This window comes from Hipposideros armiger, unplaced genomic scaffold (assembly GCF_001890085.2).
Source record: "Hipposideros armiger isolate ML-2016 unplaced genomic scaffold, ASM189008v1 scaffold_1422, whole genome shotgun sequence".
Classification (NCBI taxonomy): domain Eukaryota; kingdom Metazoa; phylum Chordata; class Mammalia; order Chiroptera; family Hipposideridae; genus Hipposideros; species Hipposideros armiger.
Window position 1 is genome coordinate 114,093 of NW_017732772.1, and position 25,151 is coordinate 139,243.

The 25,151-nt window shown below is 36.3% G+C and overlaps 1 protein-coding gene across 4 annotated transcripts in view; it reads right to left on the reverse strand.

Moving 5' to 3' along the window:
• The window catches only part of GUCY1A1 (guanylate cyclase 1 soluble subunit alpha 1), a 53,660-nt gene that overhangs the window by 23,060 nt on the left and 5,449 nt on the right, over positions 1–25,151 (reverse strand). For all 4 annotated transcript variants that reach the window (XM_019633864.1, XM_019633863.1, XM_019633865.1 and 1 more), the window contains one exon: positions 2,046–2,412. In XM_019633864.1, the coding sequence (XP_019489409.1) occupies positions 2,046–2,300 (255 nt within the window). In that variant the 5' untranslated portion in view covers positions 2,301–2,412. The remainder of the gene's footprint in view (positions 1–2,045; positions 2,413–25,151) is intronic.

The following is a 25,151-nucleotide window of genomic DNA, read 5'->3' on the forward strand; positions in this document are numbered from 1 at the left end:
AACATAAATTGGGGAGTTAAATCTGATTATCTAAAAAGAACTATGATGCTATCAAATGGTGTTTTGAGTTTCTTTCTTTGGATTACTGATAGAACTGAAACTAGACAATATGCTATGAATTAAATCTGTCCACTTAAAATACAATCAGAAAAAAAGGCTATTTAATTAAAGACATGCAGATGTTTGGACACATGATGAAGTAATCTAGATTATTATTACACAGTCCAAATGTATCCAATGTTAGGATTTTTACTGTTATAAGGCAAATGGCCTCACTTGTTGGAGAAGATTTCTAGTGATCACTGCCAATTGTACCCCTCCTGCCTGTTAGAATTCTTATAGCTTTTCTTTCTCTGTCTGCTATATGACAGTATAGTCAAATCTTAATGATTACTCCTATGAGTTCGTAAACAAATACAGATTGCTCTAAGTAAAGACAAAGCAAAAAGTAAAATATCATTTATATTGGTATTCAGAATGTTTTTAAAAGAGCTTCCAACATGTGTCTGATTTCTACTTTAGGAATTCAACATTTATCAAACAAACTGATGAAGCCAACATGGTAATGACAAGGCTCTGGGGAAGCATGGAGGCTCTCCCACTTCCCGAGCATCACCATCTGTTCAACTCTGGGCACCTCACTCTCCTCACTCTGTCCTTGGAAACGAGAATACCAACCACTTCCCAGACTGTGATGCCAACCAGCTCCCTAACAAGGGCTACATCTCTCATCCCAGCCAAAGTTGACTGTCTAGTGACTAGAGTAGGGCAAGAATAATTAAATACTTCTATTTCAAAGGCCAATAACCAAAGTACATTTGTGTTAACGTTCTATGTGAAATAAGTACCTTCAACTTTCTGCTGTTTCTAACTTATCCATGCTTCAAGTTTCAATTCAAGTCTCTTCTTTCTCAGTCACTCAATCCCATATTATCTGACAGCAATAATTGTTTGCTCTGCCCTTCAAAAACTGTGTGACTTTGGTTAAGTTCCTTAACTCCTCTAGTCCTTCTAGGGAGGGAAACAGGATGCCCTCTGAAATTCCTTTCAGTCTTAAAAGTCAGCAAGTCTGTGTTCCTCACTGCTTTGGTGTTGAGTCAATTAAAAAGTGGATTATGATAGCTGGAGTTTGATTATATCAATGTCCAAACATTGATAAAGTAGGTTAAGTAAGTTTCTATAAAACTGAACACTGATAGAGGGAGGAAGACATCATGAAGACTTTCAGCTTCTGCTCTGTTTAGCCCTGCAAGGGAAGAGGGGCTTTCTCTCTGCCCCTTCTAGTCCTAAGACATTTGACCTAACTAGGTGTATGCCCTCTCCCCAGAGTTCTCGTAAAGGTGGATGAACAGAAGGGGTTCCATATCTCAAAATGGCATTAGGCTATGCAGATCACAGAGATGTGATCTGAAATCAAGACATGTCCGAGCTAACAACACATAGATATTAGCAACCACAGGCCCATAACTCTGACCCAAGGGACTAGGTCAAGCCTGGCTTCATCGGAGACTTCAGCCTCAGAACCAGTAAGGGAGATTTTCCCACCTCAACGAATTGTCAGGGGATGATACATGATGCTTTTAGGAATCAGAAGGAAAAACACTGCAGAAAATAATTTATTCTTCAAGGATTTTTAATTTTAAAATAGTAGCTAACAACTACTGGGCACTTATGGTATGGCAAGAGCTATGGAATACTTCCCTTTGTGCTCATTAAAACTCTGTGGCATAGGAAATGTTATTGTTTTTCAGATAAGAAGGCTGAGGCTAAGGGGGCTATGCAGTTGCTCAAAATCATAAAGCTTGTCGGAGTGCAGGATCCATTTGAAGACAATTCAAGATCTTAAACATTTAAAGATAAACACAATTTAAGAAGATGATTGTTTTAAAGGAATGTTTGGGGTATTTTTTATATGTTTCCAGGAAATAGTCTACATCTATTATAGCCTTGAAAGTGAGAAAGCAAGTGCTGGCATTTTCCTTAGAAAAAACATTCTTTAACAATTTCCAAAATAGCAGTAAAATCTCCAAAGGGTGAGGACTCACCTTTGGGAAAATCAGTTTGCAAATGCTCTCTGCCAAAGTGTGGAGATAGACACGGCTCCGACTGGTCTTTCTTTGAGGAAGACTTCCTTGTACATCCTTCTCAGAAACGTCCTGACAGATGGGCAGAGTGGCTCGGCAGCTCTCTGAGCTTCCTGCTACCTCCTCTGCTGGCTCTTTAGGAACCTGCCCTGGTGCCAGTAAGGAGAAAGGACACTCCCCTGTGATCTTGAGATCCTTCAACTTCGTACAGAACATGGCGTCGGTGGCCTCAGCTCACTGTGGATCCCCTCCTGATGAGCGATTCTTCTTATGTGGGACTGACAAACAGGAGCCACTGTCAGATCAACGACCCTGGTGACTAGGGTGTCTATGGGCAGTAAAAAGAACAGAAAGAGGAATGACTTTGTATTCTTAGGAAAACAGAAAAAGCCAGGTGTGAAGAAGCAAAGACTATACAGTCATAATGCATTTTCAAGTAAAAAAAAAAAAATTCTGGTGGAAACGTCAATTATAAAATGGATGGAACATTTGGTAAAGATCTTGAATATGTGTGCATTTTAGTTAACTAGTAAAACACTTTCTTTTAATATTTTACTACTTTTCAAATAGAATATAAATATAATAAGGACAGTTTTTCTCCAAAGTGTCCTTATTAGCACAAGCTACTGATGTCCATTTTTATAACCCATTTGGTCTAGTTTGATTCTACAGGAATGAAAACACTATGGTTTTAAGACAGAAGCCAAGTCTAAATCTATGTTTTATTAGTGCTACTTCTACTACGTTCTCATCATGCTCTTATTTCTGATAAATCAGAATAGCATAAACCAGTGTTTTGAAACATACATACACATATGTGTGTGTGTGTGTGTGTATAAATTCCTTGGTTTGTGAGCATAATTCGTTCCAGAAACAAACTACTCATATTGCAAGACATCACTCATTTACCACATTAAAATGTATTGGAAATGTTTGCTAGTCTTGCAGAACACTCACAAACCAAGTCACTCGCAATCCAAGGTTTTACTGTATATATATATGTATATATATATACATATATATACATATATATATATATACATATATATATATATGTATATATATATAAATGTACAAATTTATGCAGATCTGGAATACTGACTTTTAGATGAAAAAAAGATTAATTGAAATGATTACTACAGGGGGCCGACCGAGTGGCTCAGTTGCTTAAAAGCTCACTCAAGAGTGTGAGCTCTGAGCAACAGCGGTTTGATTCCTGGCCCAAGCTGAGCTGCCGCTGAGCTGCCAACAGGTGGCAGGATGGCTCAGCTAAAAATAAAAATAAAAATAAAAATAAATAAATAAATAAATACATAAATACTACAAAAGATACTTGTCACTATAAACAGTCAAATAATTTTAAAACATCATCACAATTAAAAGCAAATACTATTTTCTCAAAGAACCCCTGATCCTAAAAAACATGCCATTGGATTTGCAGGGATCTCTGAATTCAACTCTAGACAGCACTGGAGTAAACCTAGAAGACCTCTCCTCCTAGAGACCCACTGAAATCGTACATGAGGCCATCCCCACAGATCTCCCTTTGTACTTTGGTTTTTGTTGATGTTCTGATTGTGACTCCTCATATAATTCACAACCCCTTTCTCACTGGTTGTTTGCCACTGGAACTGTCTGGTTGTGAGTTCAGCTTATCAGCAATGCTAATGGTCTTAATTAACTGGGTTCACCAACTATTTTCCATTTTTGAAAAGTCAAAAAAGAATGGAGAATAACCCACGTTTACTTACCCCCTATTATGTTCCTGGCACAGTTCTGGCAACCCTGTATTTACATTTAAGCCTCATAGGAATCTTTTAATCCTCATAGTGACCATATGATACAGGTATTATTATCCCCAATGAGCCATAAGCTTAAAAGTTTAGGTCATTTTCTTTCATTTGAAATGATAGAAATTGACGGAACTAGAGTTTAAAGATAGGTCCATCTGGCGGCAGAGTCAATGTGTTTTCTATTAACCCAAACTCATGTTACCAAATTACACTAGTTTCTAAATAATCAGGCTTAATTTATAAACTAGGATTAGTTTAACACAAAGATAGGGCTTAGAAGATTATATTAAAAAACAAACAAGAACATAATTATTTTGCTCATTGGCTGGTGGCATTTGAATCATGCAGGATAAAGCCTTACAGCCTTTACAACTAGAGTTCAGTGATTTCTTTTTTTTTTTCTATGTGCCTCAATGCTCTTAATATGTCCTTAATATGTATAAGCAACAGCTTATAATTTGTCACAGATAAGTTATCTAATAAGTTTAGAACAAGCGACAATTCATTTTCTGAAATGGGACAAATAAAGCTAAATTTCAACATCTGACAACCCTTGGGGCATCATGGGATGTTAAGCATGAGTGACAATTATGGGCGCTGACAGGCCAGAAGAAGCTGACAGTACTCTCTCTTACTTAAAGTCATACTCCAAATCTGTGGTCACATGTAATTTATGAATTTTCAAGAAGATACAAGGAAGATTTTAGATATTCATGGGCAGAAAACATATTCTGTCAGAATAGAATAAGGAGCTACCTATCTCAGCAGGCTACTTACTGAATGACCTAAAGGTAATTTGATGATAGGTGGAATGGCTACTTGGATTCTGCAAGCCCTAAAAATTTAATGCTCTCAACCATATTTCTTTTAAGACTCAATTCCATGAATATTTGTTTCTCAGGCCTTAATGCATCTCAGTATAATTCTTACTATTTACTAACTCCTGTCCTCATGTATGGTTTAGATCAGTGGTCAGCAAACCTTTCATAAAGGGCCAGAAATCAGAAATCTTCAGCTTTGCAGGTCTCTACCAAAGACTCAATACTGCCATTACAGTACGAAAGCAGCCATAGCTGATGTTCTAAGAAATGGGCATGGATGTGTTCCAGTAAAACTTTATTTGCAAAAACAGGCTGTAGATTTGGCCCACAGGTTGTAGTTTTCTGACCCCTGTTTGTAAAAAGCTGAACAAATTAAATGAAGCATTTTAATCCAAATTTAATTTTGTCAATAGGGCTAGTTAGTTCCTCATCTCCTCTACCCATCCACCCCCCAAAATATAGTGGATCCACTTTTGTACATGAAAATAATAAAAGAGCGTGTAGTAGATAATAATGTTAAATAGTCACTTATGTATAAAATTATATCATTACTTTGTGTTAATTTTTAAGATGAAGAGCTGTATTAACTGAATCTCATGATTTCAATTGTATCAAAATATAACTACAACAATTATAAGAAGAAATTAGAAGAATAATTAGAATTTTTTAAGAGTATTCAAAATAAAAGAGAAGGCAAAAAAAATAGTATTCTGGCTATAGGTAGAATCTAATGGAGATACAGAACCACTTCCAAAAATAAGTTACTCTTGTATATATTAGAATTTTAGTACTAGATTTAGGAGTTTGATATAATACAGTGTATGATAAAGTCTTCCATTAGCTTAATCTTCTCGTTAAAAATGGATTTCAACCCTTGTCTCTAAACCCAACATTTTTATTCTCACCTTCCTATTCGATCTCACTGCCGCAGGATACAACTGACCAATCCACCTTCCTTGAAATTCTCCTGTATTGTACAGTATTATAATGTCCAGAAAATATATCTAGCACTGTTTTTTATCAAACTAAAAACAGCAACAGGAAACAAGTTGTGCTCACTTCAAGATCAGTTAAGTGTTTAGTCTCATTAAATCACAAATGTATAAACAAACTAATTAGCATTCTTCATCTGTTCAACTGATGAAATTACACCATGAAACAGATGCATGCAGTGCCGGTACCTTGGAAACCTCTGTTTGTCTTGTGTTTGCCTTTCAGGAATAAAGAAGAGGTCCCTCAACTCAACCTGTGATTTTTTTTCACATATAACGTTAGCAGTAACCTCACAAATAGCTTGATCGCTTGCTGCATTGAGTGCATAGCTGGTTGTAGAAATGACAGCAATATGGTAAAGAAAAAACAGGTTAATTAAAGTAATAAATTTGGTGACAAAGCCTTGGGAAGCAGTGGGTTGCATGTTCTCAGAAACTCGGAGAAATATTTGCCATTCCCAAAGTTGATGATTAAACAGCCTCCAAATATACAGAACGCCTTCTCCCTCTTACTAGTAAGTGATTAACTGCTTTGGTGAGAATAAGGACCCAACTGGTGACCTTGTATCAATAACCAGGATGCCTCATTGTTTGGGTAAAGGGGAGCACCATCATTTAAACTCTAGGAGCCAATTAAGCACAAAAATTGTGTTTTCTAAATACATGTAAAAAGACCTGAGGAAAACACTCTACAGATGCTCTCTGACACAGGAAGCCTCTTTTATAGCAGCAGATTAAAGGGCAGATTTGAAGTCAGAAGTGGCGGTGGGCTAAGAATTAAGTCTCCATAGTCAAAGCAAATACCTATATCCGTGTCCAGCATCAGACCTAGCACCTAGCCATGTCCAAATCTGGGGTTAAAGAGAGGTAAGTGTTTTAAGATGAAATTCCAAAGTCCAGATTTTTAAGAGTAGCTGAAAGGAGGAAAGAACTTCAAAACAAACTGCCTTAGTAAGGATAAAGTTTGCATACTCCAGTACAAACTGTCACAGCCATTTTTTTTTTATAAATAAATGTCAAGAAAACAGTTTAATTTTCAGGTAGACTGAAAATCTAGAAAGTTTTCAAAATTGAAAAAGTATCAAATAAAAATCCCACGAATCAAGACTCTTAAAGTGTGTTTCTTTTCACTTTGCAGTAGGAAATATTTATAGACTTTCCCCCTGTGATATATCAGGAAGGGAGGACAAAGTAATAGTAGAAAAACTGGTGAGGATGTCCAAGTTTTTCCAGTACTAAATTAAGAAAAAGGCAAGCAAATGAAGAAGGTCAGACTCAGGTCTTCACTCCTCCCTGGCTTTGCCATGATCTCTGCTGCCCCTTATAGTCACACTCTGGTAAGATCAGGCGATCTGTGCTGAGTCCACTTCCGTAAACAATATTTATTCCTAAGTCTCCAACTCTCTGACTTTTGCTTCCACTATGTTACTGAAACCCTCCCTGCAAAATTGAAATAGTGAGCTCCTAAAAGTTAAACCTCAAGGATCTTTTGGCTCTTAATATGCTTCAATTCTCCATGCCATTTGCATTTTCTTTTTCATAATATCCACTCCCATAGATTCTTTGATATACTGGATTGCCTTCTACTTCATTTATTCGTTCGTTCACTCTTCATTCTATTCAACATATATGTATGGATGGCTACTATGTATCAGGCATTCTTCTAGATGCAGTGAGTAAAGAACATCACCTGCCCTCAGGGAGTTTCCAGTCCAGCTGGGAAACTATTTCTGACCCATCAGCCCAAGGGTGACATGTGCTACAAAAATGGGAAGCACATTGTGCTCTAGGAGTGCAAATCACGCATCCATACTCAGTCCTGAGAGGAAGAGACATCTGAGCTGAACTATGGCCCTGAGCCAGGTAAAGAGAGTTGCAGAGAGAACAGCATGCTCCGAGGCCAAGACAGACCTGGTCATGTTCTAGGAACTGAGGTAATTCCAGTCTGGCCAGAGCATGGGGTCAAGGAGAGGTGGTGGTGATGAGAGACAAGACAGGCCGAGGTCAGGATGTGGAGCTACTTTCACCTTCCATCTAGCTATTTTCACCTTTTTTCCCTTAAAATAGGCCTATAATTACTCTAATGCAGTATTCGTTAGAATTCAACCTTTTTTTTAATAAGTATGTTTTTAAGGGTTGTTATTGCTTTTGATAATGCTCATAAGTGTTGATTGGTTTCACCCTAACACATTTTCTTCCCATAAGTTCTTTTATTTTTAGTGCATAGTTTTGCAGCACACAAAGAGTTTCAGGAACATATATACTGTATTATGTCAGAAATGCCTGTACTCTCAACAATTAACATTGTCAACTGTATTAAACATATGAAAACTCTACTCAAAAGTCGATCAACTGAATGACTAAGGAGTAAGAAAAGGAATAGATTAGATTGCATTTTTAAAGGATTATTTGGAATGCAGAATGAGAAATGGGTCAGAGTTGGACTGGTCTGGGTTGAACTAAGAGTGACCCTGAAAATGAAAATGTAGATCAATTTCAGAAGCATTTCAGAGAGAGGATCCACAGGCCTTGGCTCCTGACTACATGGGGACTGAAGGAACGAGAGGACCGTTCCTCTGACTCCACTTCTCAACACCACAGCCAAAGAACGACTCCAGGGACCATGGGGAACAATCAAAGTGGCCCATAATGTAGTTCCCATGACTCTGGTTATTTAATCATGACCAATTCCAGATCCAGGGTTTTTAATATTATGTAACACCTTGTAGATTTTGTGCTCCAACTCTTCCATTAAAATCTCCTTTTGAAAAGCCATTTCTTTGTTTTCAATAACCCAGACATGGGAAAGCTGACTCCAATTTATATAACAGAATAGAGCACTCATTTACCTTTCCAATAGACCGCATTTGCATGCAATTATAAGGCTTTTCCATCTATCTTCAGGAAGAGTGGAGGGAGCTTATCTTAAATTTTGGTAACTATAGAGCCCATGCTGGTAACCTTCCCAAAACAAAGAGGTAAACTCAAAAGATGATGGCAACCTCACCGCTAGGGACCCAGGAATCCCCCTTCCCCTGATGGCAACTGCCTCACTAAAGCTACAGTACTGGACACAAATTATGTTTAATAAACTACATTAGTTCTTTATTAAAAATAAGGTAAGTGTGATCCACAATCTTTTTCATTGGAGCTAGGGTGCAATTCTGTGACATCTTTGAAGTAATAGCAAGGTTTAGTATACTCTAGAGCAGGGAGATTTTAACTCTAAGAATTAGCGTTTTGTGATTCTCAGTCTCAGTTTTTATTATCAAAATGTTTACAGAATGTTTTATAATTAATTAAAGAGCAAAACCTTTGGGACTATAAACTCAAAATATCTATGTTTTTAAAACCCTCTAGTGTGATAATCACTGAAATTTGAATACATGCATTTAGCACCTCTTCAAATTAAATATCGTTACCGTTTATGATAGATCACACAGATTACAAGACAATCAGATAAGTTTCTCAACATTTTGTTCCTGAAATAGATCAATGTCCTGCAGTTAGTTCTATAATTCCCATCATAGTTATGTTGTTAAAATAGTTCCTCACAGAGACTTAATTACTTAAAAATATATTCGCTGAACATACAATTATGAATGGAGTTAAGGGAGAAATATAATTCCTGTTTACCCTATAAAAAGTCATTGTTTTTATCTATTTTCAGATAAATACTGTGTATTTCTGAAATGTGAATCGGCTCAGAGACAATTATCCACAGGGGAATAATGTACTATAAAGTAGTAGTCATGCTAGATTCCCTCCCCCCCATGTTCTTTCCCTCAGCTCAGTCTGACCCATGCCCTGGTTTAGAAGCACTTGTTAGTTTTCCTTTATTTTTTCCTTGTCTCCACAATTCAACAGGCTCAACCCCTTCTTATAGTCCCTTTCCATCCAGCTACATTCACCTTTTTTTTCCTTAAGCTAGGCCTGTAATTGCTGTAGTGCAGTATTCATTAGAATTCAACTTGTTTTTTTAATAAATGTTTTTAAGGATTGTTTTTGCTCTTGTTAGTGCTCCTAAGTGTTGATTGGTTTCACCCTACCACATTTTCTTCCCATAAGTTCTTTTATTTTTAGCGCATAGTTTCGCAGCACACAAAGAGTTTCAGGAACATATAGATCATGTTATGTCAGAAATGCCTGTACTCTCAACAATGTTTGATTCAAATTTGCAAGTGACATGAAAGGGCTGCTTAACCACCTGGGAAAACCACCCCATCGGGTCACATTCTCTAAGACTCTAGAGATTTCATCACAACTTAGGAAATACAACCTGAGGAAACTTTTAAAATAAAAACAAATCCATGATGATTAAACAATTGGGCTGACTGATAACTTTCATTTAAGTGGCATAATGAAACTGGTGACTAATGACATTATAATTTCTATTTTCTCTTCTTTTTAATTTTGGCCCATCAGGAAGCCCTGGAGGCATATCTGTGACTTCATATACATGCATACATACACATGCACTTATTTTTCCCTCTTCTGCAATAATGATTTTTTAAGTATCATATAGAGAGAGATTGGTTCACATAAATGCAGGTGCCACCAACGCGCGGCTGTGCCCTAAGGTCGTGGCGTTAACATGGCAGTGAACAGCTCAGGCTCTAGGACCAGATGGGCTGTGTTTGCTGCTGGCCTCTACTATTTACCAGCTCTGTGACTTTAGTCAAGTTCTGAACCTAACTTCACCTCAACTTTCTCCATCTGGAAAATAGGGATATTAATAGCAATTATCTCATAAATGTGCTGTGAGAGTAAACATCAATAAATGAAAAGCACTTAGGAAGACACCTGGCACCCAGCATGTGATGAAGAAATGCTGACTACCACAATATTGGACATGAGAGAAAGTTCTTAACTTCATTGAGCTTCCGTTACCTCACCTGCAAAATGGTAAAAAGGTGATGAAGCAGAGATATGTGAAGAATTAGAGAAAATACAGGCAAAGGCACGCTATAAGAGAATCATGCTCACAGAATTCACTAAACAAATAATTGACAAATGTGTTCCATCTTTGCAGAAAGATCCAGAAATGTTTTACACCTACGGCAATTTTTCTTATCACTTTTCAAAGCCAGAGGAATTCTGATATACGAGTATAGCAGGTGCTTGGCGCCATACAAATATAGAAAACACTCTCCACTTGAAGAACATTAATGCAAGAAAATAATATCTGTGTCAATAATTAGGGTTCCTTTTATTGAATTATAAAATAATAGTTTACAGCACAGACCAGAGCAGTAAGATCCTATTTCAGTTTTATCTTATGTAATTCCATTAGCTAATAAGTTGCATGCCAGGTTTCTTTAATAAAATATTAGGATAAAAATTGAAGGACTATGCTAGATTTTAAATCTCTTTTTTTATGCGTTAAATCAAACCTATTATACAGATCAAGCAAACCTGATGTCATTAGAGTATATACCGTATTTTGCTGTGTATAATACTCATCCACGTTTTTGGTCCAAACTTTCAGGGAAAATATCTTTTGTTTTAATTTTTTAATTCAAATTTTTATTTGTTGCATTTAAGTATTTTTTTGTATTATAAAGGAATTTCAGCATTACTGTTTACATATTATGGTACAAGAAATTTTATGTAACAAATAATTACAAAACACAAGAACAGATACAAGGTGCAAGAAATGTTATGTACCAGTAACAAATTTACGACATTTGTGCATTGTAGAAGGCCAAGAAATCTTTATCGTTGCCAGTTTGTCATAAGTTCAACAAAACTGATTATCATATCCCAGGGTATCATTTTGTATATGGATATCTTATTGATTTCTAGAGTTACACTTTTAACTCATAATCATAAATAAAATAATTAAAAACATTTATATAGACATGAAATGAATACTACCCATGTATAAAGTGCATCCTTCTTTTTCCCTCACAAATTTGGGCAAAAAAGTGCACATTATACATAGCAAGATACAGTATTTTCTATAAACCCACATTATAACCAATGTGGAAAATTTTTTAAATAAAATAAACTCATAACAGCCAAGCTGAAACAAAAATTCCATGGTGTTTTATTTTCTTTTCCTAGAATGCTGGATTGACAAATAATTAGTATTTGTTATACAAAGAATCTTGTCTCCAATCACTGCTTTTATAAGCTAACTGTTCTTCTCAATATTAATTCAGTTTTAACCCTTTTATCTACTTACCTTATCTACCTACCTACTTATTTTGTGAAAAGATTTAGGTGATGGGCAGAGAAAGGTAAGACTAACTGATGTTTTAATTTTAGTATATTTGTGAAATCAAGGTAAATTACCCAGAGTCTAATTAAAATAGGAGATGCAGGGGTTTCTGACAAGAGAGTGAAGTGGATGCTGGGATTGACTGTCACACCTGTAGAGCATTTGAATGAACATTTGAACAATGAGGAGATATCAAGTTGGTCATCCTTGATGGGAAGGAAGCGGTAATCTTAAAGCACGTAATTCATCCTATGATAGAATATAGTAAAATTATCTGAGCTGTCATATTTGGAACAAAGATTCTGGAAGAAGACACAATAGTGACCCTCATAATTCTTCTACTCCAGCCCTTGGAACTTTTCCCAAGATCCTTCAGAAAAAGGACAACAAGCTAATAGAGCTATGAAAACTTAAGACTTGTAAGCACTGCTGGAGATAGAAACTTAATCTAATCAAGAACCAATTAATCAAGAAATATAGGTCTGGCCACACAGAAAACAATGGAGATAAAACCAAAAAGAATAGGAAGAAATGTTACAGTGGTTGAGGCAGGGGAGGTGGAGCAGATGCTTACACCGGGCCAGGACTGAGAGGGTCAGACAAAGCTAAACCACCACTGAGGGGAACACTCAGGACCCTGGAAAGTAGGAGTTGATGACCAATGGCTCGTGAGCCAAATCCAGCCTGCTGCCTGTTTCTGTCCAGACTTTGAGCCAAGAATGGTTTTGGCATTTATTAAATGGTTGACTAAAATTCAAAAAGAGAATATTTCAAGATATAGGAACATATGCGAAATTCAAATTTCAGTATCTCATAATTAAAATTTCATTGGAACACAAGTCACACTGATATTATAAGAAACATATATGTGGTCTTTGCCCACCTTCCCTCTTTCCCTGTTTCCTGGCACACAGCTCCTAAAACCCTTGAATCTCCAAAGCGATAAGCATCTTTCTGTATGTTAATGAGGTAACAGGAGGCTGGAGTTTCTTGGGACCATCCAGGTGATTAGAGGGTTGGAACTTTCCATCCCACCCAGATCTCTGGGGAGGGGAGAGGGGTTGAAGGTTGAATTAATCACTAATGGCCAGTGATTTAATCAATGGTGCCTACATAATGAAGCTTCTATAAAATAAATCCTAAGTGGGAGCATTCTTGTAGGACTGAGCCCTTAGTCTCTGGGATCTGCCACTAACCCCAGGTAGACAGTGTCAGAATTGAATTGAATTGCAGGACATCGGGCTGGTGTTGGAGAATTGCTTGTGAGGAAAACACACACATTTCGTGTCAGAAGTGTAGTACTGATAGTAAAAGAAAAACAGGAGTTTTATTTTTACAAGCTCATTCATTTATATATGGCCTATGGCTGCTGCTTTCAAACTACAACAGCAGAGTTGAGTAATTACAACAGAGGCCACATGGCTGGCGAAGCCTAAAATATTTACTATATTGTCCATCTTGTCTTTATAGAATCACTTTGCTGACTTCTGCCTTAAGGGATATCATAGGCTTTCATATACATTATCTCATTTAATCTGCACAACAATCCTATGGGGAACGTTGTGTGTGTGTGTGTGTGTGTGTGTGTGTGTGTGTGTGTGTGTGTTACTATTTTTTACACAAGAATCTGAAACATAGATTAAGTAATTTGTCCTTGGTTATTGCCACTGAATGACAGAAACGGGAAATGAACCTGGGCTTATTTTGTTACAGAGACAATGCTCTGAGTTGGGCTTGAGAAATGAGAGGCATTTTATACACCATAGTGATTATTACTGAAATTCCTCTAACCACAAATATTATCTTGGAAAATAAAGATTAAATTTACCTGCTAACATAGAAGACAGAAGAGAGTGGAAGCTCAGACTGTCGGGCATGTCCATTGAGGAAACGAAGTCTCGATATTCCAGAAATGTCGGTGTGTCAGAAAATTTCAGGGTCCCAGTGAACCCTAAGAAGGCTCCCTTTTGTAAAATATTACTTTAAGCCTCTCTTGTTCTAGAGATTAGAGTACCTGAATTTTTACATAATGATTAGAAGAAATCATTACCAGAAATGAATTTTGGCTTCTGAACATTTACTTTACAGGTATATATTTGGATACCCACAAAGCACATGCTGAGAAAGACTTGAATTCCTTCCCATAAATCTGAAACCATATCCATATTCTTTTAATGACTTCTTGCCTCTAATTGATTCAAAATAGGGAAAGTAAAAACAGACTCTCCTGTTCACAGTAAACCCTAAACAATTTTTCAGTATCTCTTACATAACAGTCTACATAGAGACACGGGCATTTTCAGAACAGAAGTTTAGAACCAGCAGCGATGTTAGAGATTATGTAGAGCAATCTTTCCCACTTATAGATGCTCAAATAGAAGTCCAGATTTTAGTGACTTGGTCCAAACCCCAAAACTCTTGAGGTATAAATGTCAGACAGGAACTCAGGCAGTTTAACCATGAGCTCAGAGTTCACTTCAATATAGTCTGATCAGCCACTCAACCGAAATGCAGAGTAGCCCTCCTGGTTTTGTGGACCTCCAACAACTGTAGCAGCTGCTTTGAGAAAAAATTAACACTTTCTACTTTTATTCAAGTTCCCCCACTGAATCATTTGAGGCTTACTGTAGACACTTCATCTTAGTCCCATCAGAGGCTTGTAGTTCATCTACATATAACATGAATATTAACACACACTATAAAATTGTTTTGGCTGTCTAAAATATTTCTAAATATTTCTAAAGAGTTTCTAAAATATTTCTACAGGCTCTTTTACATGATTTTCTCATCACCTCTTGCACTTTCTCAAGAAAGCTATCTTTAGTCCGTTTTCAATTTTCTAAATATATTTTCTAAATAACCTTACTCATTATCCTGTCTTTGCCACTTAGTTAAAGCAAGGCTTGTTTCTAGCCTTAATCTAACTAGCCAATGCAGATCACAATTTATCCAACTTTGGACTTCCAGTAAGTTATTTTGTGCTGAAATTAAAAGACAGAACTACTGGTTTGAAGTCATCTGGAAGGGATACAGATAGTTTAAGTTCTTATTATCAAATTCACTCAATTTTTGCCTTTTATTTTCACTGGATCTTTTGCACGTGCAGACAGAAATACACATATGTAAATAATACATGAGAACAACTTTTCAAAAACTTTTCCTATACAGTTTCCTTTTCCATTTTATTATTTTACTAGCTATTTTTTAAAATTATTTTTATCATTTATTTTCCTTTTCTATTTTATTATTCATCTTTTTTTTTTACCTTTTTGGAAAGGAGAAATCTCTCCATACATAGAAATTTATGAAGCTCACTAAGATCTGCTAAAAAATGTTCTTGTTATTTCCTAGCCTCCTTTTCTACCATTTCACTATGAAATTCACTGAATGGAAACCCATACATGCTTCCTATAGTTTGATGCTTTATTAGAAGCATTGAGCACAGTATTGTATATTATTAGGCATTCCATAAATATTAACTAAAGGTAGTAAAATATACGAATATTAGGCTATTAACTATAACCATTATGTAGGGCAGAACACAGGAAAATAATCCAATAAGATGCAAATAAAATGAGGCTACTTTGGAGCTTATAGAGTACCTTTGTTTCCTGAAAAATGTTTTATGAGTTGTTAATAAATTCATTTATAAATCAATCAATACTTTCTGAGCTTTCGAAAACAACTATTCCCTTCTCTAATTTTCTTCAAAGTTTAATATGGGTGTGTGTGTGTAATTTTCTTAAATGACTATCACAAAAAGTGAAGAATAGCTAGAGACAGAGGATTAACAATATTTATAAGGAATATAACTTTTAGGCAGTGGCAGTAAAAGGTTGACCAGGGGAAGTTTTTGGAGTCTATGAAATTTGGGCTTATTTTTGAAAGTGACTAAGGATCAGACATAAAGACGTTAGCAAAACGGCATGTCATAGAGAGAGAATGGGGTAAGTGAATGTGAGGAATGAAGGAAGTTGTGGGGAGGGATAGGAAAGGATGGATGTTAGAGATATTATAAAATTCAAGTTGTCATCATGTGGCACACTGACTAGATCTGAGGAAGGAGATGACTCTGAGGTTAGTCTGGTAGGATAATGGTGCCATTAATAGAAAGAGGTAACAGAAGTAGGCTTGAGAGAAGGGATGCTGCATTTTCTTTTATATACATGGATCTTGAACTATTAAGTGGGGCATCTAGTAGAGATGCATTTGAAAATTGGCATCTTTAGTTAAGGAGCATATAACAGACTAGTGATATGAATTTGTGGTCCTCCCCATAGAGAAAGCCATTGAAGTCAGGAGTTTAATTCAAGCTGTTCAGTGTCAAAGGGCTGGAAGGAGAAAGAGAAGAGGGCCCAGTTTAGTGTCCTGTAGAACATTCATATTTAAGAACTGGAGAAGGATGTTATGACTGACATGGAGAAGCAGCTATCAGGAAAGTATGATGAGAATGTAATCAGAAGGAACAGGGTCAAAAAGAAGTTTATATTGCAAGTCTGAAAAGGGTAAGAAGGTGTAATAGTCAGCTCAGGCTGCCATAATAAAATAGAGACTGGGTGACTGTAACAATGCATATTCATTTTCTCACAGTTCCAAAGGCTGTGAGTTCAAGATCAGAGTGCCAGGATAGCCCAGTTCTGGGGAGGCCTAGCTCCCTGGCTTGCAGATGGCCACCTTCTTGCTGTGTTCTCACATGGCACAGGGAGGGAAAGACAGCAAGCTCTCTGGTGTGTCTTCTTATAAGGGCACTAATCCCATCATAAGGGTCCCACCTTGATGACTTCATCTAAACCTAATTATCTCCCAAAGATCCCACCTTTAAATATCAACATATTGGGGATTAGGGCTTCAACATATGAATTGGGGTGGGGGGGAGGAGGTGGGTACACAATTCAATCTACAGCAAGTAGACTGAGACAATATCATTCTTTTAAATTAGAAAGACACTTATGACTTTTGTGAGACAAATTTCAATAATAATAGTGGAGAAAAAGTGAAAGGAAATGAGGTATGGTGAGGAAATACCATACTGTCAATGAATAAAGATTACATTAAGGCCAATGGATTGAGGAATAGCAAGTTCGAAAGAAGGATTTGGAGGATTAGTGTTCTCTTGATTTATGTCTATTGGGAGCTTTCTGTAAATAGGAATACTTGCCACACATTGTGCAAAGTTGGCTCAAAAAAAATCAAAGTACAGAGTCCTCCACTTCTAATTAGGTTATAGAAAATCACAAAAGACTCCTACTCCAACCCCAATAATAAGAACTAGCTCGATAAGCTATATAATCATAGTTTTTTTATTTTGTTAAAAACCTATCTGACAGCATCTATAAAAAACTACAGTTAAAGTCATACTTTAAAATGAAAGACTGGGGCCGGCTGAGTGGCGCGATGGTTAAGAATTGGCTTGGGATACCAGAGGGCCCCGGTTCGGATCCCACATATGAGGGCCAGTGACACTGCCCTCCACAGCTAAGATGCTGAACAACAGCTCAGCCTGGAGCTGGGCTGCTGTTAGTCACCGGCAACGGCATAGGCTGCAGCCCCTGTGGCAGTGAGTTGCCATGGGCTATCATATGTAGCCAGCAGCCAGCGTGAGCGGCCAGCAGCCGCAGTGAGCGGCCGGCCAGCAACTGATGTGCCTCGCCCGGGGAAGAGCGCAATGATGGTGCCAACTTGGGCCAGTGAAGCAACGTCCTCCACAAGTAGACTAAAGAACAAAACGACAGCAACTTGTCTGTTCCCCTTTCCCCAATTCCCCAGCACTGTTCCAATCCCCCAAATTCCCCAATAAAAATCTTTAAAAATAAATAAATAAATAAAGTGAAAGACTGAATACTTTCTGACTGTGATCAGGAAAAAGGCAAGGATACCACCTTTCATCACATCCAATCAACACTATATTAAAGTTAGGTTCTAGCCATTGCAATAAGTTAAGAAAAAGAAAGGCAAAAAGATTGGAGAGAAGTAAAACTGTCTGTTATATGTACATAGAATTGTTCATGTAGAAATTTCTAAGGGATTTACAAACTAATAACTAGAACTAGGAAGTATTTAGCAAGATTGCAGGCTACAAGGCTAATACATAGAAGTCCATTATAAATTCTATACTGGTGGTGAACAGCTGAGACATAATATTTTTAAAAATCCTTTTATAATAATAACAATGAATATAAAATACTTAACAATGAATCTAACCAAAGTCTTGCAAGATCTCTATACTGAAAACTACAAACACTGGTAAAATAAATTAAAGAAGGCCAAATAAATGGAGAGATATATCTTGCTCACTATTGTTAAGGTATCAATTCTCCCTGAATGGTCTTTTCATTCAATGCAAAATGATGCTAAGTTTTAATGTAAAATGTAGAATAGTTAAACCAATACTAAGGAAGAAAAGACAGCACTGAAAGACATACACATCTGATTTAAAACTTATTACAAAGCTACAGAGGTAAAAAATGTTTGGTATTGACTTGAAAGGAGTAACACAGAGATCAATGGAATAAAGAGTCCAAAAAACAGATATGCATTTGTTTGTTTAATTGTTTCACAAATGTGTCAAGGCAATTCAGTGGGGAAAATAAAACTTTTTTAATAAATGATGGAACACCTGAATATCCTTATGGGAAAAAATTGAACTTTGATCCATATTTCATATCATACATAAAAATTAATTCTAAATGGATCATAGACCTAAATGCAGAAGTTAATACTGTGAAACTTCTAGGAGAAAATATTTGTGATCTTGTATGAGGTAAAAATGTTTAAATAGAAACAACAAAGCATGAAACATAAAAGAACATGATAAACTGGACTTCATCAAAATTTAAAAATCTTTTGCTTTTCAAAAGATGCAATTGAGTAAACAAAAAGAAAATTCACACACTGGGAGAGAAATATTTCCCAGACATATATCAGCAAAGAAATTAAATCCAGAATATGTAAAGTTTTACAATTAAGTAAGAAAATAAACAATTCAATTGAAAAAACAATGGGCAAAAGATCTGAACAGACACTTCACGAAGGAAGATATATGAATAGCCAATAAATATCTCTTTAGATGCTCAATATTATTAGTCATGAGACAAAAACCCTTCAGGGTGTTTAAATTTTAAAACTTGTCAATGCCAAGAATTAGTAATGATGAAGAATAACTGGAATTCTCATATACTTCTGGAGGGAATGTAAGAAGGTACAATCACTTTGGAAACCAGTTTGGTGGTTTCTTAAAATGTTAAACATATCCTATCATACCACTCAGCTGTTCTATTTCTAGGTATTTACCCAAGAGAAAGGTAAACAACATATGATGAGTATTCTAACAAACACTTATACGTAAATAATGTTCATTGCAGCTTTATTTGTAATAGCCCCAAATCAGAAATGATTCAAATATCTTTTATCATGTGAATAAAAATGATGTTGTATAGCCATATATGTTAAGAACTATAACTCAGCAGATACATGCAAAGAAGTAGATAATTATGCTGAGTGAATGAGACCACACACACAAAAGGACATACTGTAGTGTTACTTTTATGTAAAAGCTGCATACTGCAAACAAATCTGTAAGTACAGAAAGCGGATCAACAATGACCTGGGGACAGGAGAGGAAAGGGGAACTGACTGGAAATGGACACAAGAAAGCTTTTAGGGGTGATGGAAATGTTTTTTATCTTGATTGTGGTGGTGGTTTTACAGGTGTATACATCTGTCAGATCTTATCCAATTGTGTATTTTATAGAGGTGAGGTTTATCGTACATAAGTTATACATTAACCAAGTAATTAAAAAAACTCAGTCAAGGGCTCAAAGAAACCTAAGTGAACTAAATTCCAAAATAAATAAATAGCAGGCCCTAGGAGAGGTTTTATTCAGCCCAGATGAAGTGGTGGAAAGTGACAGAATCTCCCATAGACAGAGGTCAAAGAAGCTGGTTAAACTTTGAACTGATGTAGGACAGATTAGAATCCTGGGGAGCCCCACAACTTATATTGACTCAGTCTTCCACACTTGCAGCTTAAGATATATGTGTGATATGATACATACACCCATATGACACATATCTAACACATGAGGAGGAAGAAAAAACTGACCCATGCACCAAAGAACAATTCATAGAAACCGACCAAAAACTGGCCCAGATGTTGCTATCAGACAGGAACTTAAGAATAACTATGATAAATGTATTACAGAATCCAGTGGTAGAGTTGGATAGCATACATAAATGGGGAGTTTCAATTGAGAAATAGAAAGCAAAGAAAAAGAAACAATTGAAAATGCTAAAAATGAACAATATAATATCAGAAATAAGGATATAATTGGCCTAACATCAGAAACGAAGAAGAGCAGGGTGATTAATTACAGTGGAGACAATGTGGCCATAACACAGTATTCAACTAAGAAAATGAACACGGCATTGGATGACAGGGTTAGGCAGTCAAGTATGGCTGTCAGATTATCTGCTTGAAGTTATGAACACTGCATGATCTCTACACCACTTAAAATGGTCTTTAACACATGGTATGCAACAAAAATTCTTGACACTCAATGCTGACCAATGATTATTTACCAAGGACAGCTAATGTAAAGAATCATATCCAAAACCATTTTATTGTGTATAGAACAGACTGCACAATGTGCAGCTACCAGTTTCCACGAGGCACTGAAACAGATCCAATAGCAAGATAAAAAGAATAAAAACAATTTTACTCTGGTTTGATTTAAATAGATAATGGAGGCCACAACATGCTGGTGAGGAAATATGTTGTAAACACCACCGTTTAGCATATTTCTCCATTAGCAATGAAGAAAACTAATAGGTAACAAAAATATGAAGAACCAGTTCTTTTCAGGACTTTCTCTACTTCCGTTTGACCTTCCTCTTCCTGTCTGAGCACCGTGTCATTGCCAATTGTTCCCTACTTGTATCTACCTTTCTTGTCTATGCCCCATGTGCTGGGTCTTTCAGTTTCCTTTTTCTCTTAACTTTAAAAGTCTACGTCCAAGAAACCATGCTCTTGATTGAAGGCAGAAGGTAACATAATAAAAGTGAATTTTCCTATTGGGCAAGCATGGTTGTGGTGTTCTTTTAGGTAAAAGAGTTATCCTATGGCCGCCAAGAGATAAAATCCAAAAGATTGAAACAATACAAAGGACTTTTAGGCCATGAGAAGGACCAATAGGATAGAAACTTATTTTGCGGGGGTGGCCTTACCATACCCTTCATTTATGATCTTCTTGATCTTGGCTAAGCCAGCAGGTGAGCTCTAGGTGGTTACGTAGCCTAAGTCAGGATAAACCCTTATAGCTTCAAACGGAGGGAAGGGAAAAGGTAGCAACTTTAGCTGTAATAATTCCCTATCCAACCAAGGTACAAGCTCTATCAAGAAACAGCACAGCTCTCCTTCATAATACTGCTGAATTTTTTAGCATTAGATGACACAATAAGAGCTTAAGGATAATATTCTGAGTAGTCACCACAGAAAAGAACCAGATCTAAATGTTGTGGCACACTAAATTGTTACTCCGGGTAGAGGTGGATAAAGGGGAATGTTACTTACAATTGGTGACTGCAAATATTTAAAACATTATAAAAATGGAGGTTTACCCGAAGAGTTTTTACTGGGAGGACTGTCTTTTGCTAATTACACTTACAAATGCATAGTGCTAATCCTCCAGTGTAAGAATACCTTCTTTTAAATCTTGACATATCAAGTATTGATAATGTTATTGTGTTTGTCCAAATCTCTTCCATGTTACCTTTGCAACTTTCTGAATACTTCATCTATACTGCTATATTGATTGAACTTTACACTCACAAATACACAACTTAAAAGTTTATGTTGTACTAATGGAACATCGAAATTCCTCGCCGTGTGTTTTATTAACTTAATATATAAGCTACAAATCATTTAACTACTTATAGTAGAGTACATCTGAAGCTGCAAATTGAAAATGAATGAAAATTGAGAAAAATAAGCAGCTAACAATTTCAATGCATACATATAAAATTAGACTAGTGAAATAACAAAACCTCGCTTATAAAAACATGCAGTATTAAAGTTATAGGGTTTCTCGACCTCACGAATAGAAACACCTGATGCACAGTAAGCAGCCAAATAATTTCCTAGTTAAATCTAGAAACGTATATAAAACTTCAAATAGTTTGAATTGATTTATGAAGGTCTAATTAAAAATAATGCATATGCCACATCCTTTTCCCAAACTCAAAAAACAAAATGGTTCCACATTACCTAATACAGCAAAGAGGCAGCCTGACCCTCTGGTCTTGTTGTAATCTAACCCCTTTACCTTCAATCTTTTTATAAATATTCTCCAACATAACCTCATTGCTCCAGGCAGCCCGTACCACCTCACACATTTCTACTGAGTGTTTACGATCCATGGAGCACTTCTACTAGGTGTCTGTGAGTAGAATGAAAACTAAACAGAAATGGTACCTCCTCTCACGAAGTATTAGTCAAATAGAGAAAATGGACAATTCAGCAAGCCATTGTAGTGGAGCATAATATTATGAGGGACGTTCAGGGAACTGAAGGAAAACATAACAGGGCACTCAACTCAGACTTGGAAGATCAGAGAAAGTTTCTGATAAGTAGAGCCTCGTTTGTAATTTAAAGACTGAGTAGGTATGGGCCTCTCAAAGATTGAGCAGGGGGAAAGGAAATCTAGAAAAGGAGGGAGGTATAGTAGTAGTTTCTTCAAAGCGGTGGCTTGAAAATATTTGGTGTTGCCCTTTCTCTCTCTATACCTGGAGACACACACACACACACACACACACACACACACACACACACACACACACACACACCACTCACCTGCTTCCTGCAGTGCTCCTTTCCTGTCCTCTGTCTAGAACATTCTTCCCACTATTCTCTATACTTAAATCCTACAGGTCCTACAAAATCCAAGACACTGGTCTTTTTTTAAAATCTCAACTAAGTGCTTGATTTTCTCTAGAAAGCCTTCTTCAATAGCTCCATCTTGCAGAAATCTCTCCTTCTTAAAAGTTGTTTAGAAGTTATTAAAACTGCACCACAAACATTAAGTTTGTTGTTAACGTATTGACATGTATAATTCTGAGACTATTTCTGGGTTCTGTTATGTCCACATGCAGACTTTGCATTCCCTACAGTCAAAGACTGTGTCATAAACTTTGCCTGTATCTCCCTCAGTGACAAGCATAATCCATGATTAACTTTATTGCAAGAAGTACAAAAAGGTGACTGAACCTCTAAGGAGAGTGTCATAAAATATAAGAAAGCCGAAGCTTTCAAAAATTACAAATTCAATAAAATGTTCTTTTAGTGTTTGTTATTATTGCCAGATAAAGTGCCAAAAATGGCATTTTTATTAGATATAGGAAAAGTATGTTGACTTCTGGGAGATTAAGAAATTCAAATGACAGTACATGATCAGACAGGCAGAACTATTCTTGTTTTGTTTCATCTCCATTCCTCAAAAAAATAATATTCATACTGGCAAAAATAAGACAACAATTAAAATAATAAACTTAAAGACACAAGATATAGTATGATATTAAACATTTTAAATGAGTTTAAATCCACTAATTAGAAGAAATTACATTGCAAAGTACTGAAAGCACTGTGGGTGAGATAAGGGAAGAGTTAAAATCATCTTTACAGATATTATGATGAATAGAAGGGTTGATAGAGAACAAAGAATCCAGCCATTGCCTCAGTTTTCAAAATAGAGAAGGTGGATTCCAGGGACTCCAGCCTAGAGAGCTTGACATAATCCCAAGGCACGGTTCCCAAGAGATCCTTAAAATTATGGTATGTGAGCACGCAAAATGTGAAGTGTAGTTCCCTACAAGCTAGTGAGAGGTTGAAATGAACCTATCATTAGAAATTAACCAAATGTTATCCCCTCTTGGTTTTAACAGTGTTATTTGATATCTATTCTGCAAAAAGTGGAAATGCATTTCAGCAAGGAATCTGACCAAGTCTGTGACAGTATACTCCTGGGCCACACAAAGGAACGTAAACTCTGAGGAAAGAGTTACTTGACTGGTCCAACAGCCTTATAAAGAGAAGTAATTCATAGACTCATGTAAAGCAAGAGGAAAGTAGCTAGGATCATGCCAAATATCCTTCCAGTTCAGCCTTTACACAGCTACTTGGGTGATGACATTAATTGTATCTTGATTAAATTAAAATTATAACCTGATTCAATTGTATCCTGATTAAATTAAATTCTTCCCAATATATTGGGAAGAATTGCTAATCTGTATCATGGAATATATTTTGGATATATTCCAAAAATATCTTGACCTTCTGTAATAACAGGCCAACAAAAGGGAAAGATAAAATTTAATTGCAGTAAGTATTTTTATTTTTATTTTTATTTATATTTTTATTAGTTTCAGGTGTACAAAGCAATGTAATAGTTAGATATTTACACCTCTCACAAAGTGATAAACCCCCCCAATCTACTACCCCTCTGACATTGTATATAGCTGGTACAATTCCATTGACTATATTCCCTATGCTGTACTCCACATCATATACATATATATATATATATATATATTCCAGGGTGCCAAAAAAATGTGTAGAAGTGGATACTTTGGTCAATGTTGCTCAAGCAGTAGTTTGCCATAATCAGAAATGTCTGTACGCTGATGGTATCCATTTTGAGCACCTCTTGTAATTGCAGAAGTCAAATGTGACTTGCATTCATCTTTTGTTTTCAGTATATATTATTCAATTTTAATACAATTTTCCTTTCTTAAAATGTGTATACATGTTTTGGCACTGCCCAAGATGAACGTGTGTGTGTGTGTGTGTGTGTGTGTGTGTGTGTTTAATTATAGTAGGCATTCAATATTATTCAACTTCAGCGTCAGATGTATAGCACAGTGATCAGGCATCTACAGAGTCTATAAAGGGGTCTCCCTAATAAGTCCAGTGCCCATCTGGCACCCTACATAATGCAGTAAGTATTTTTTAAAGTCCAAAATCAAGAGGCTAAATGAACAACTGGGGAGGAGTTTATTTGCAGAAGCGTATGCAAAAACAGTGTTTAACTAAACAGTGTAGTATGGATGCTAACCAAAAAATAAGTGAGGGAAGGACAGGTTAAATTTTAGGATGATTTAACTATATGGTATCCAGAGAAGAAAACCTGATATATCCAATGATATTAGTCCACCCTTCTAAGTTCTGTTCTGGGGACCACACTTGAAAA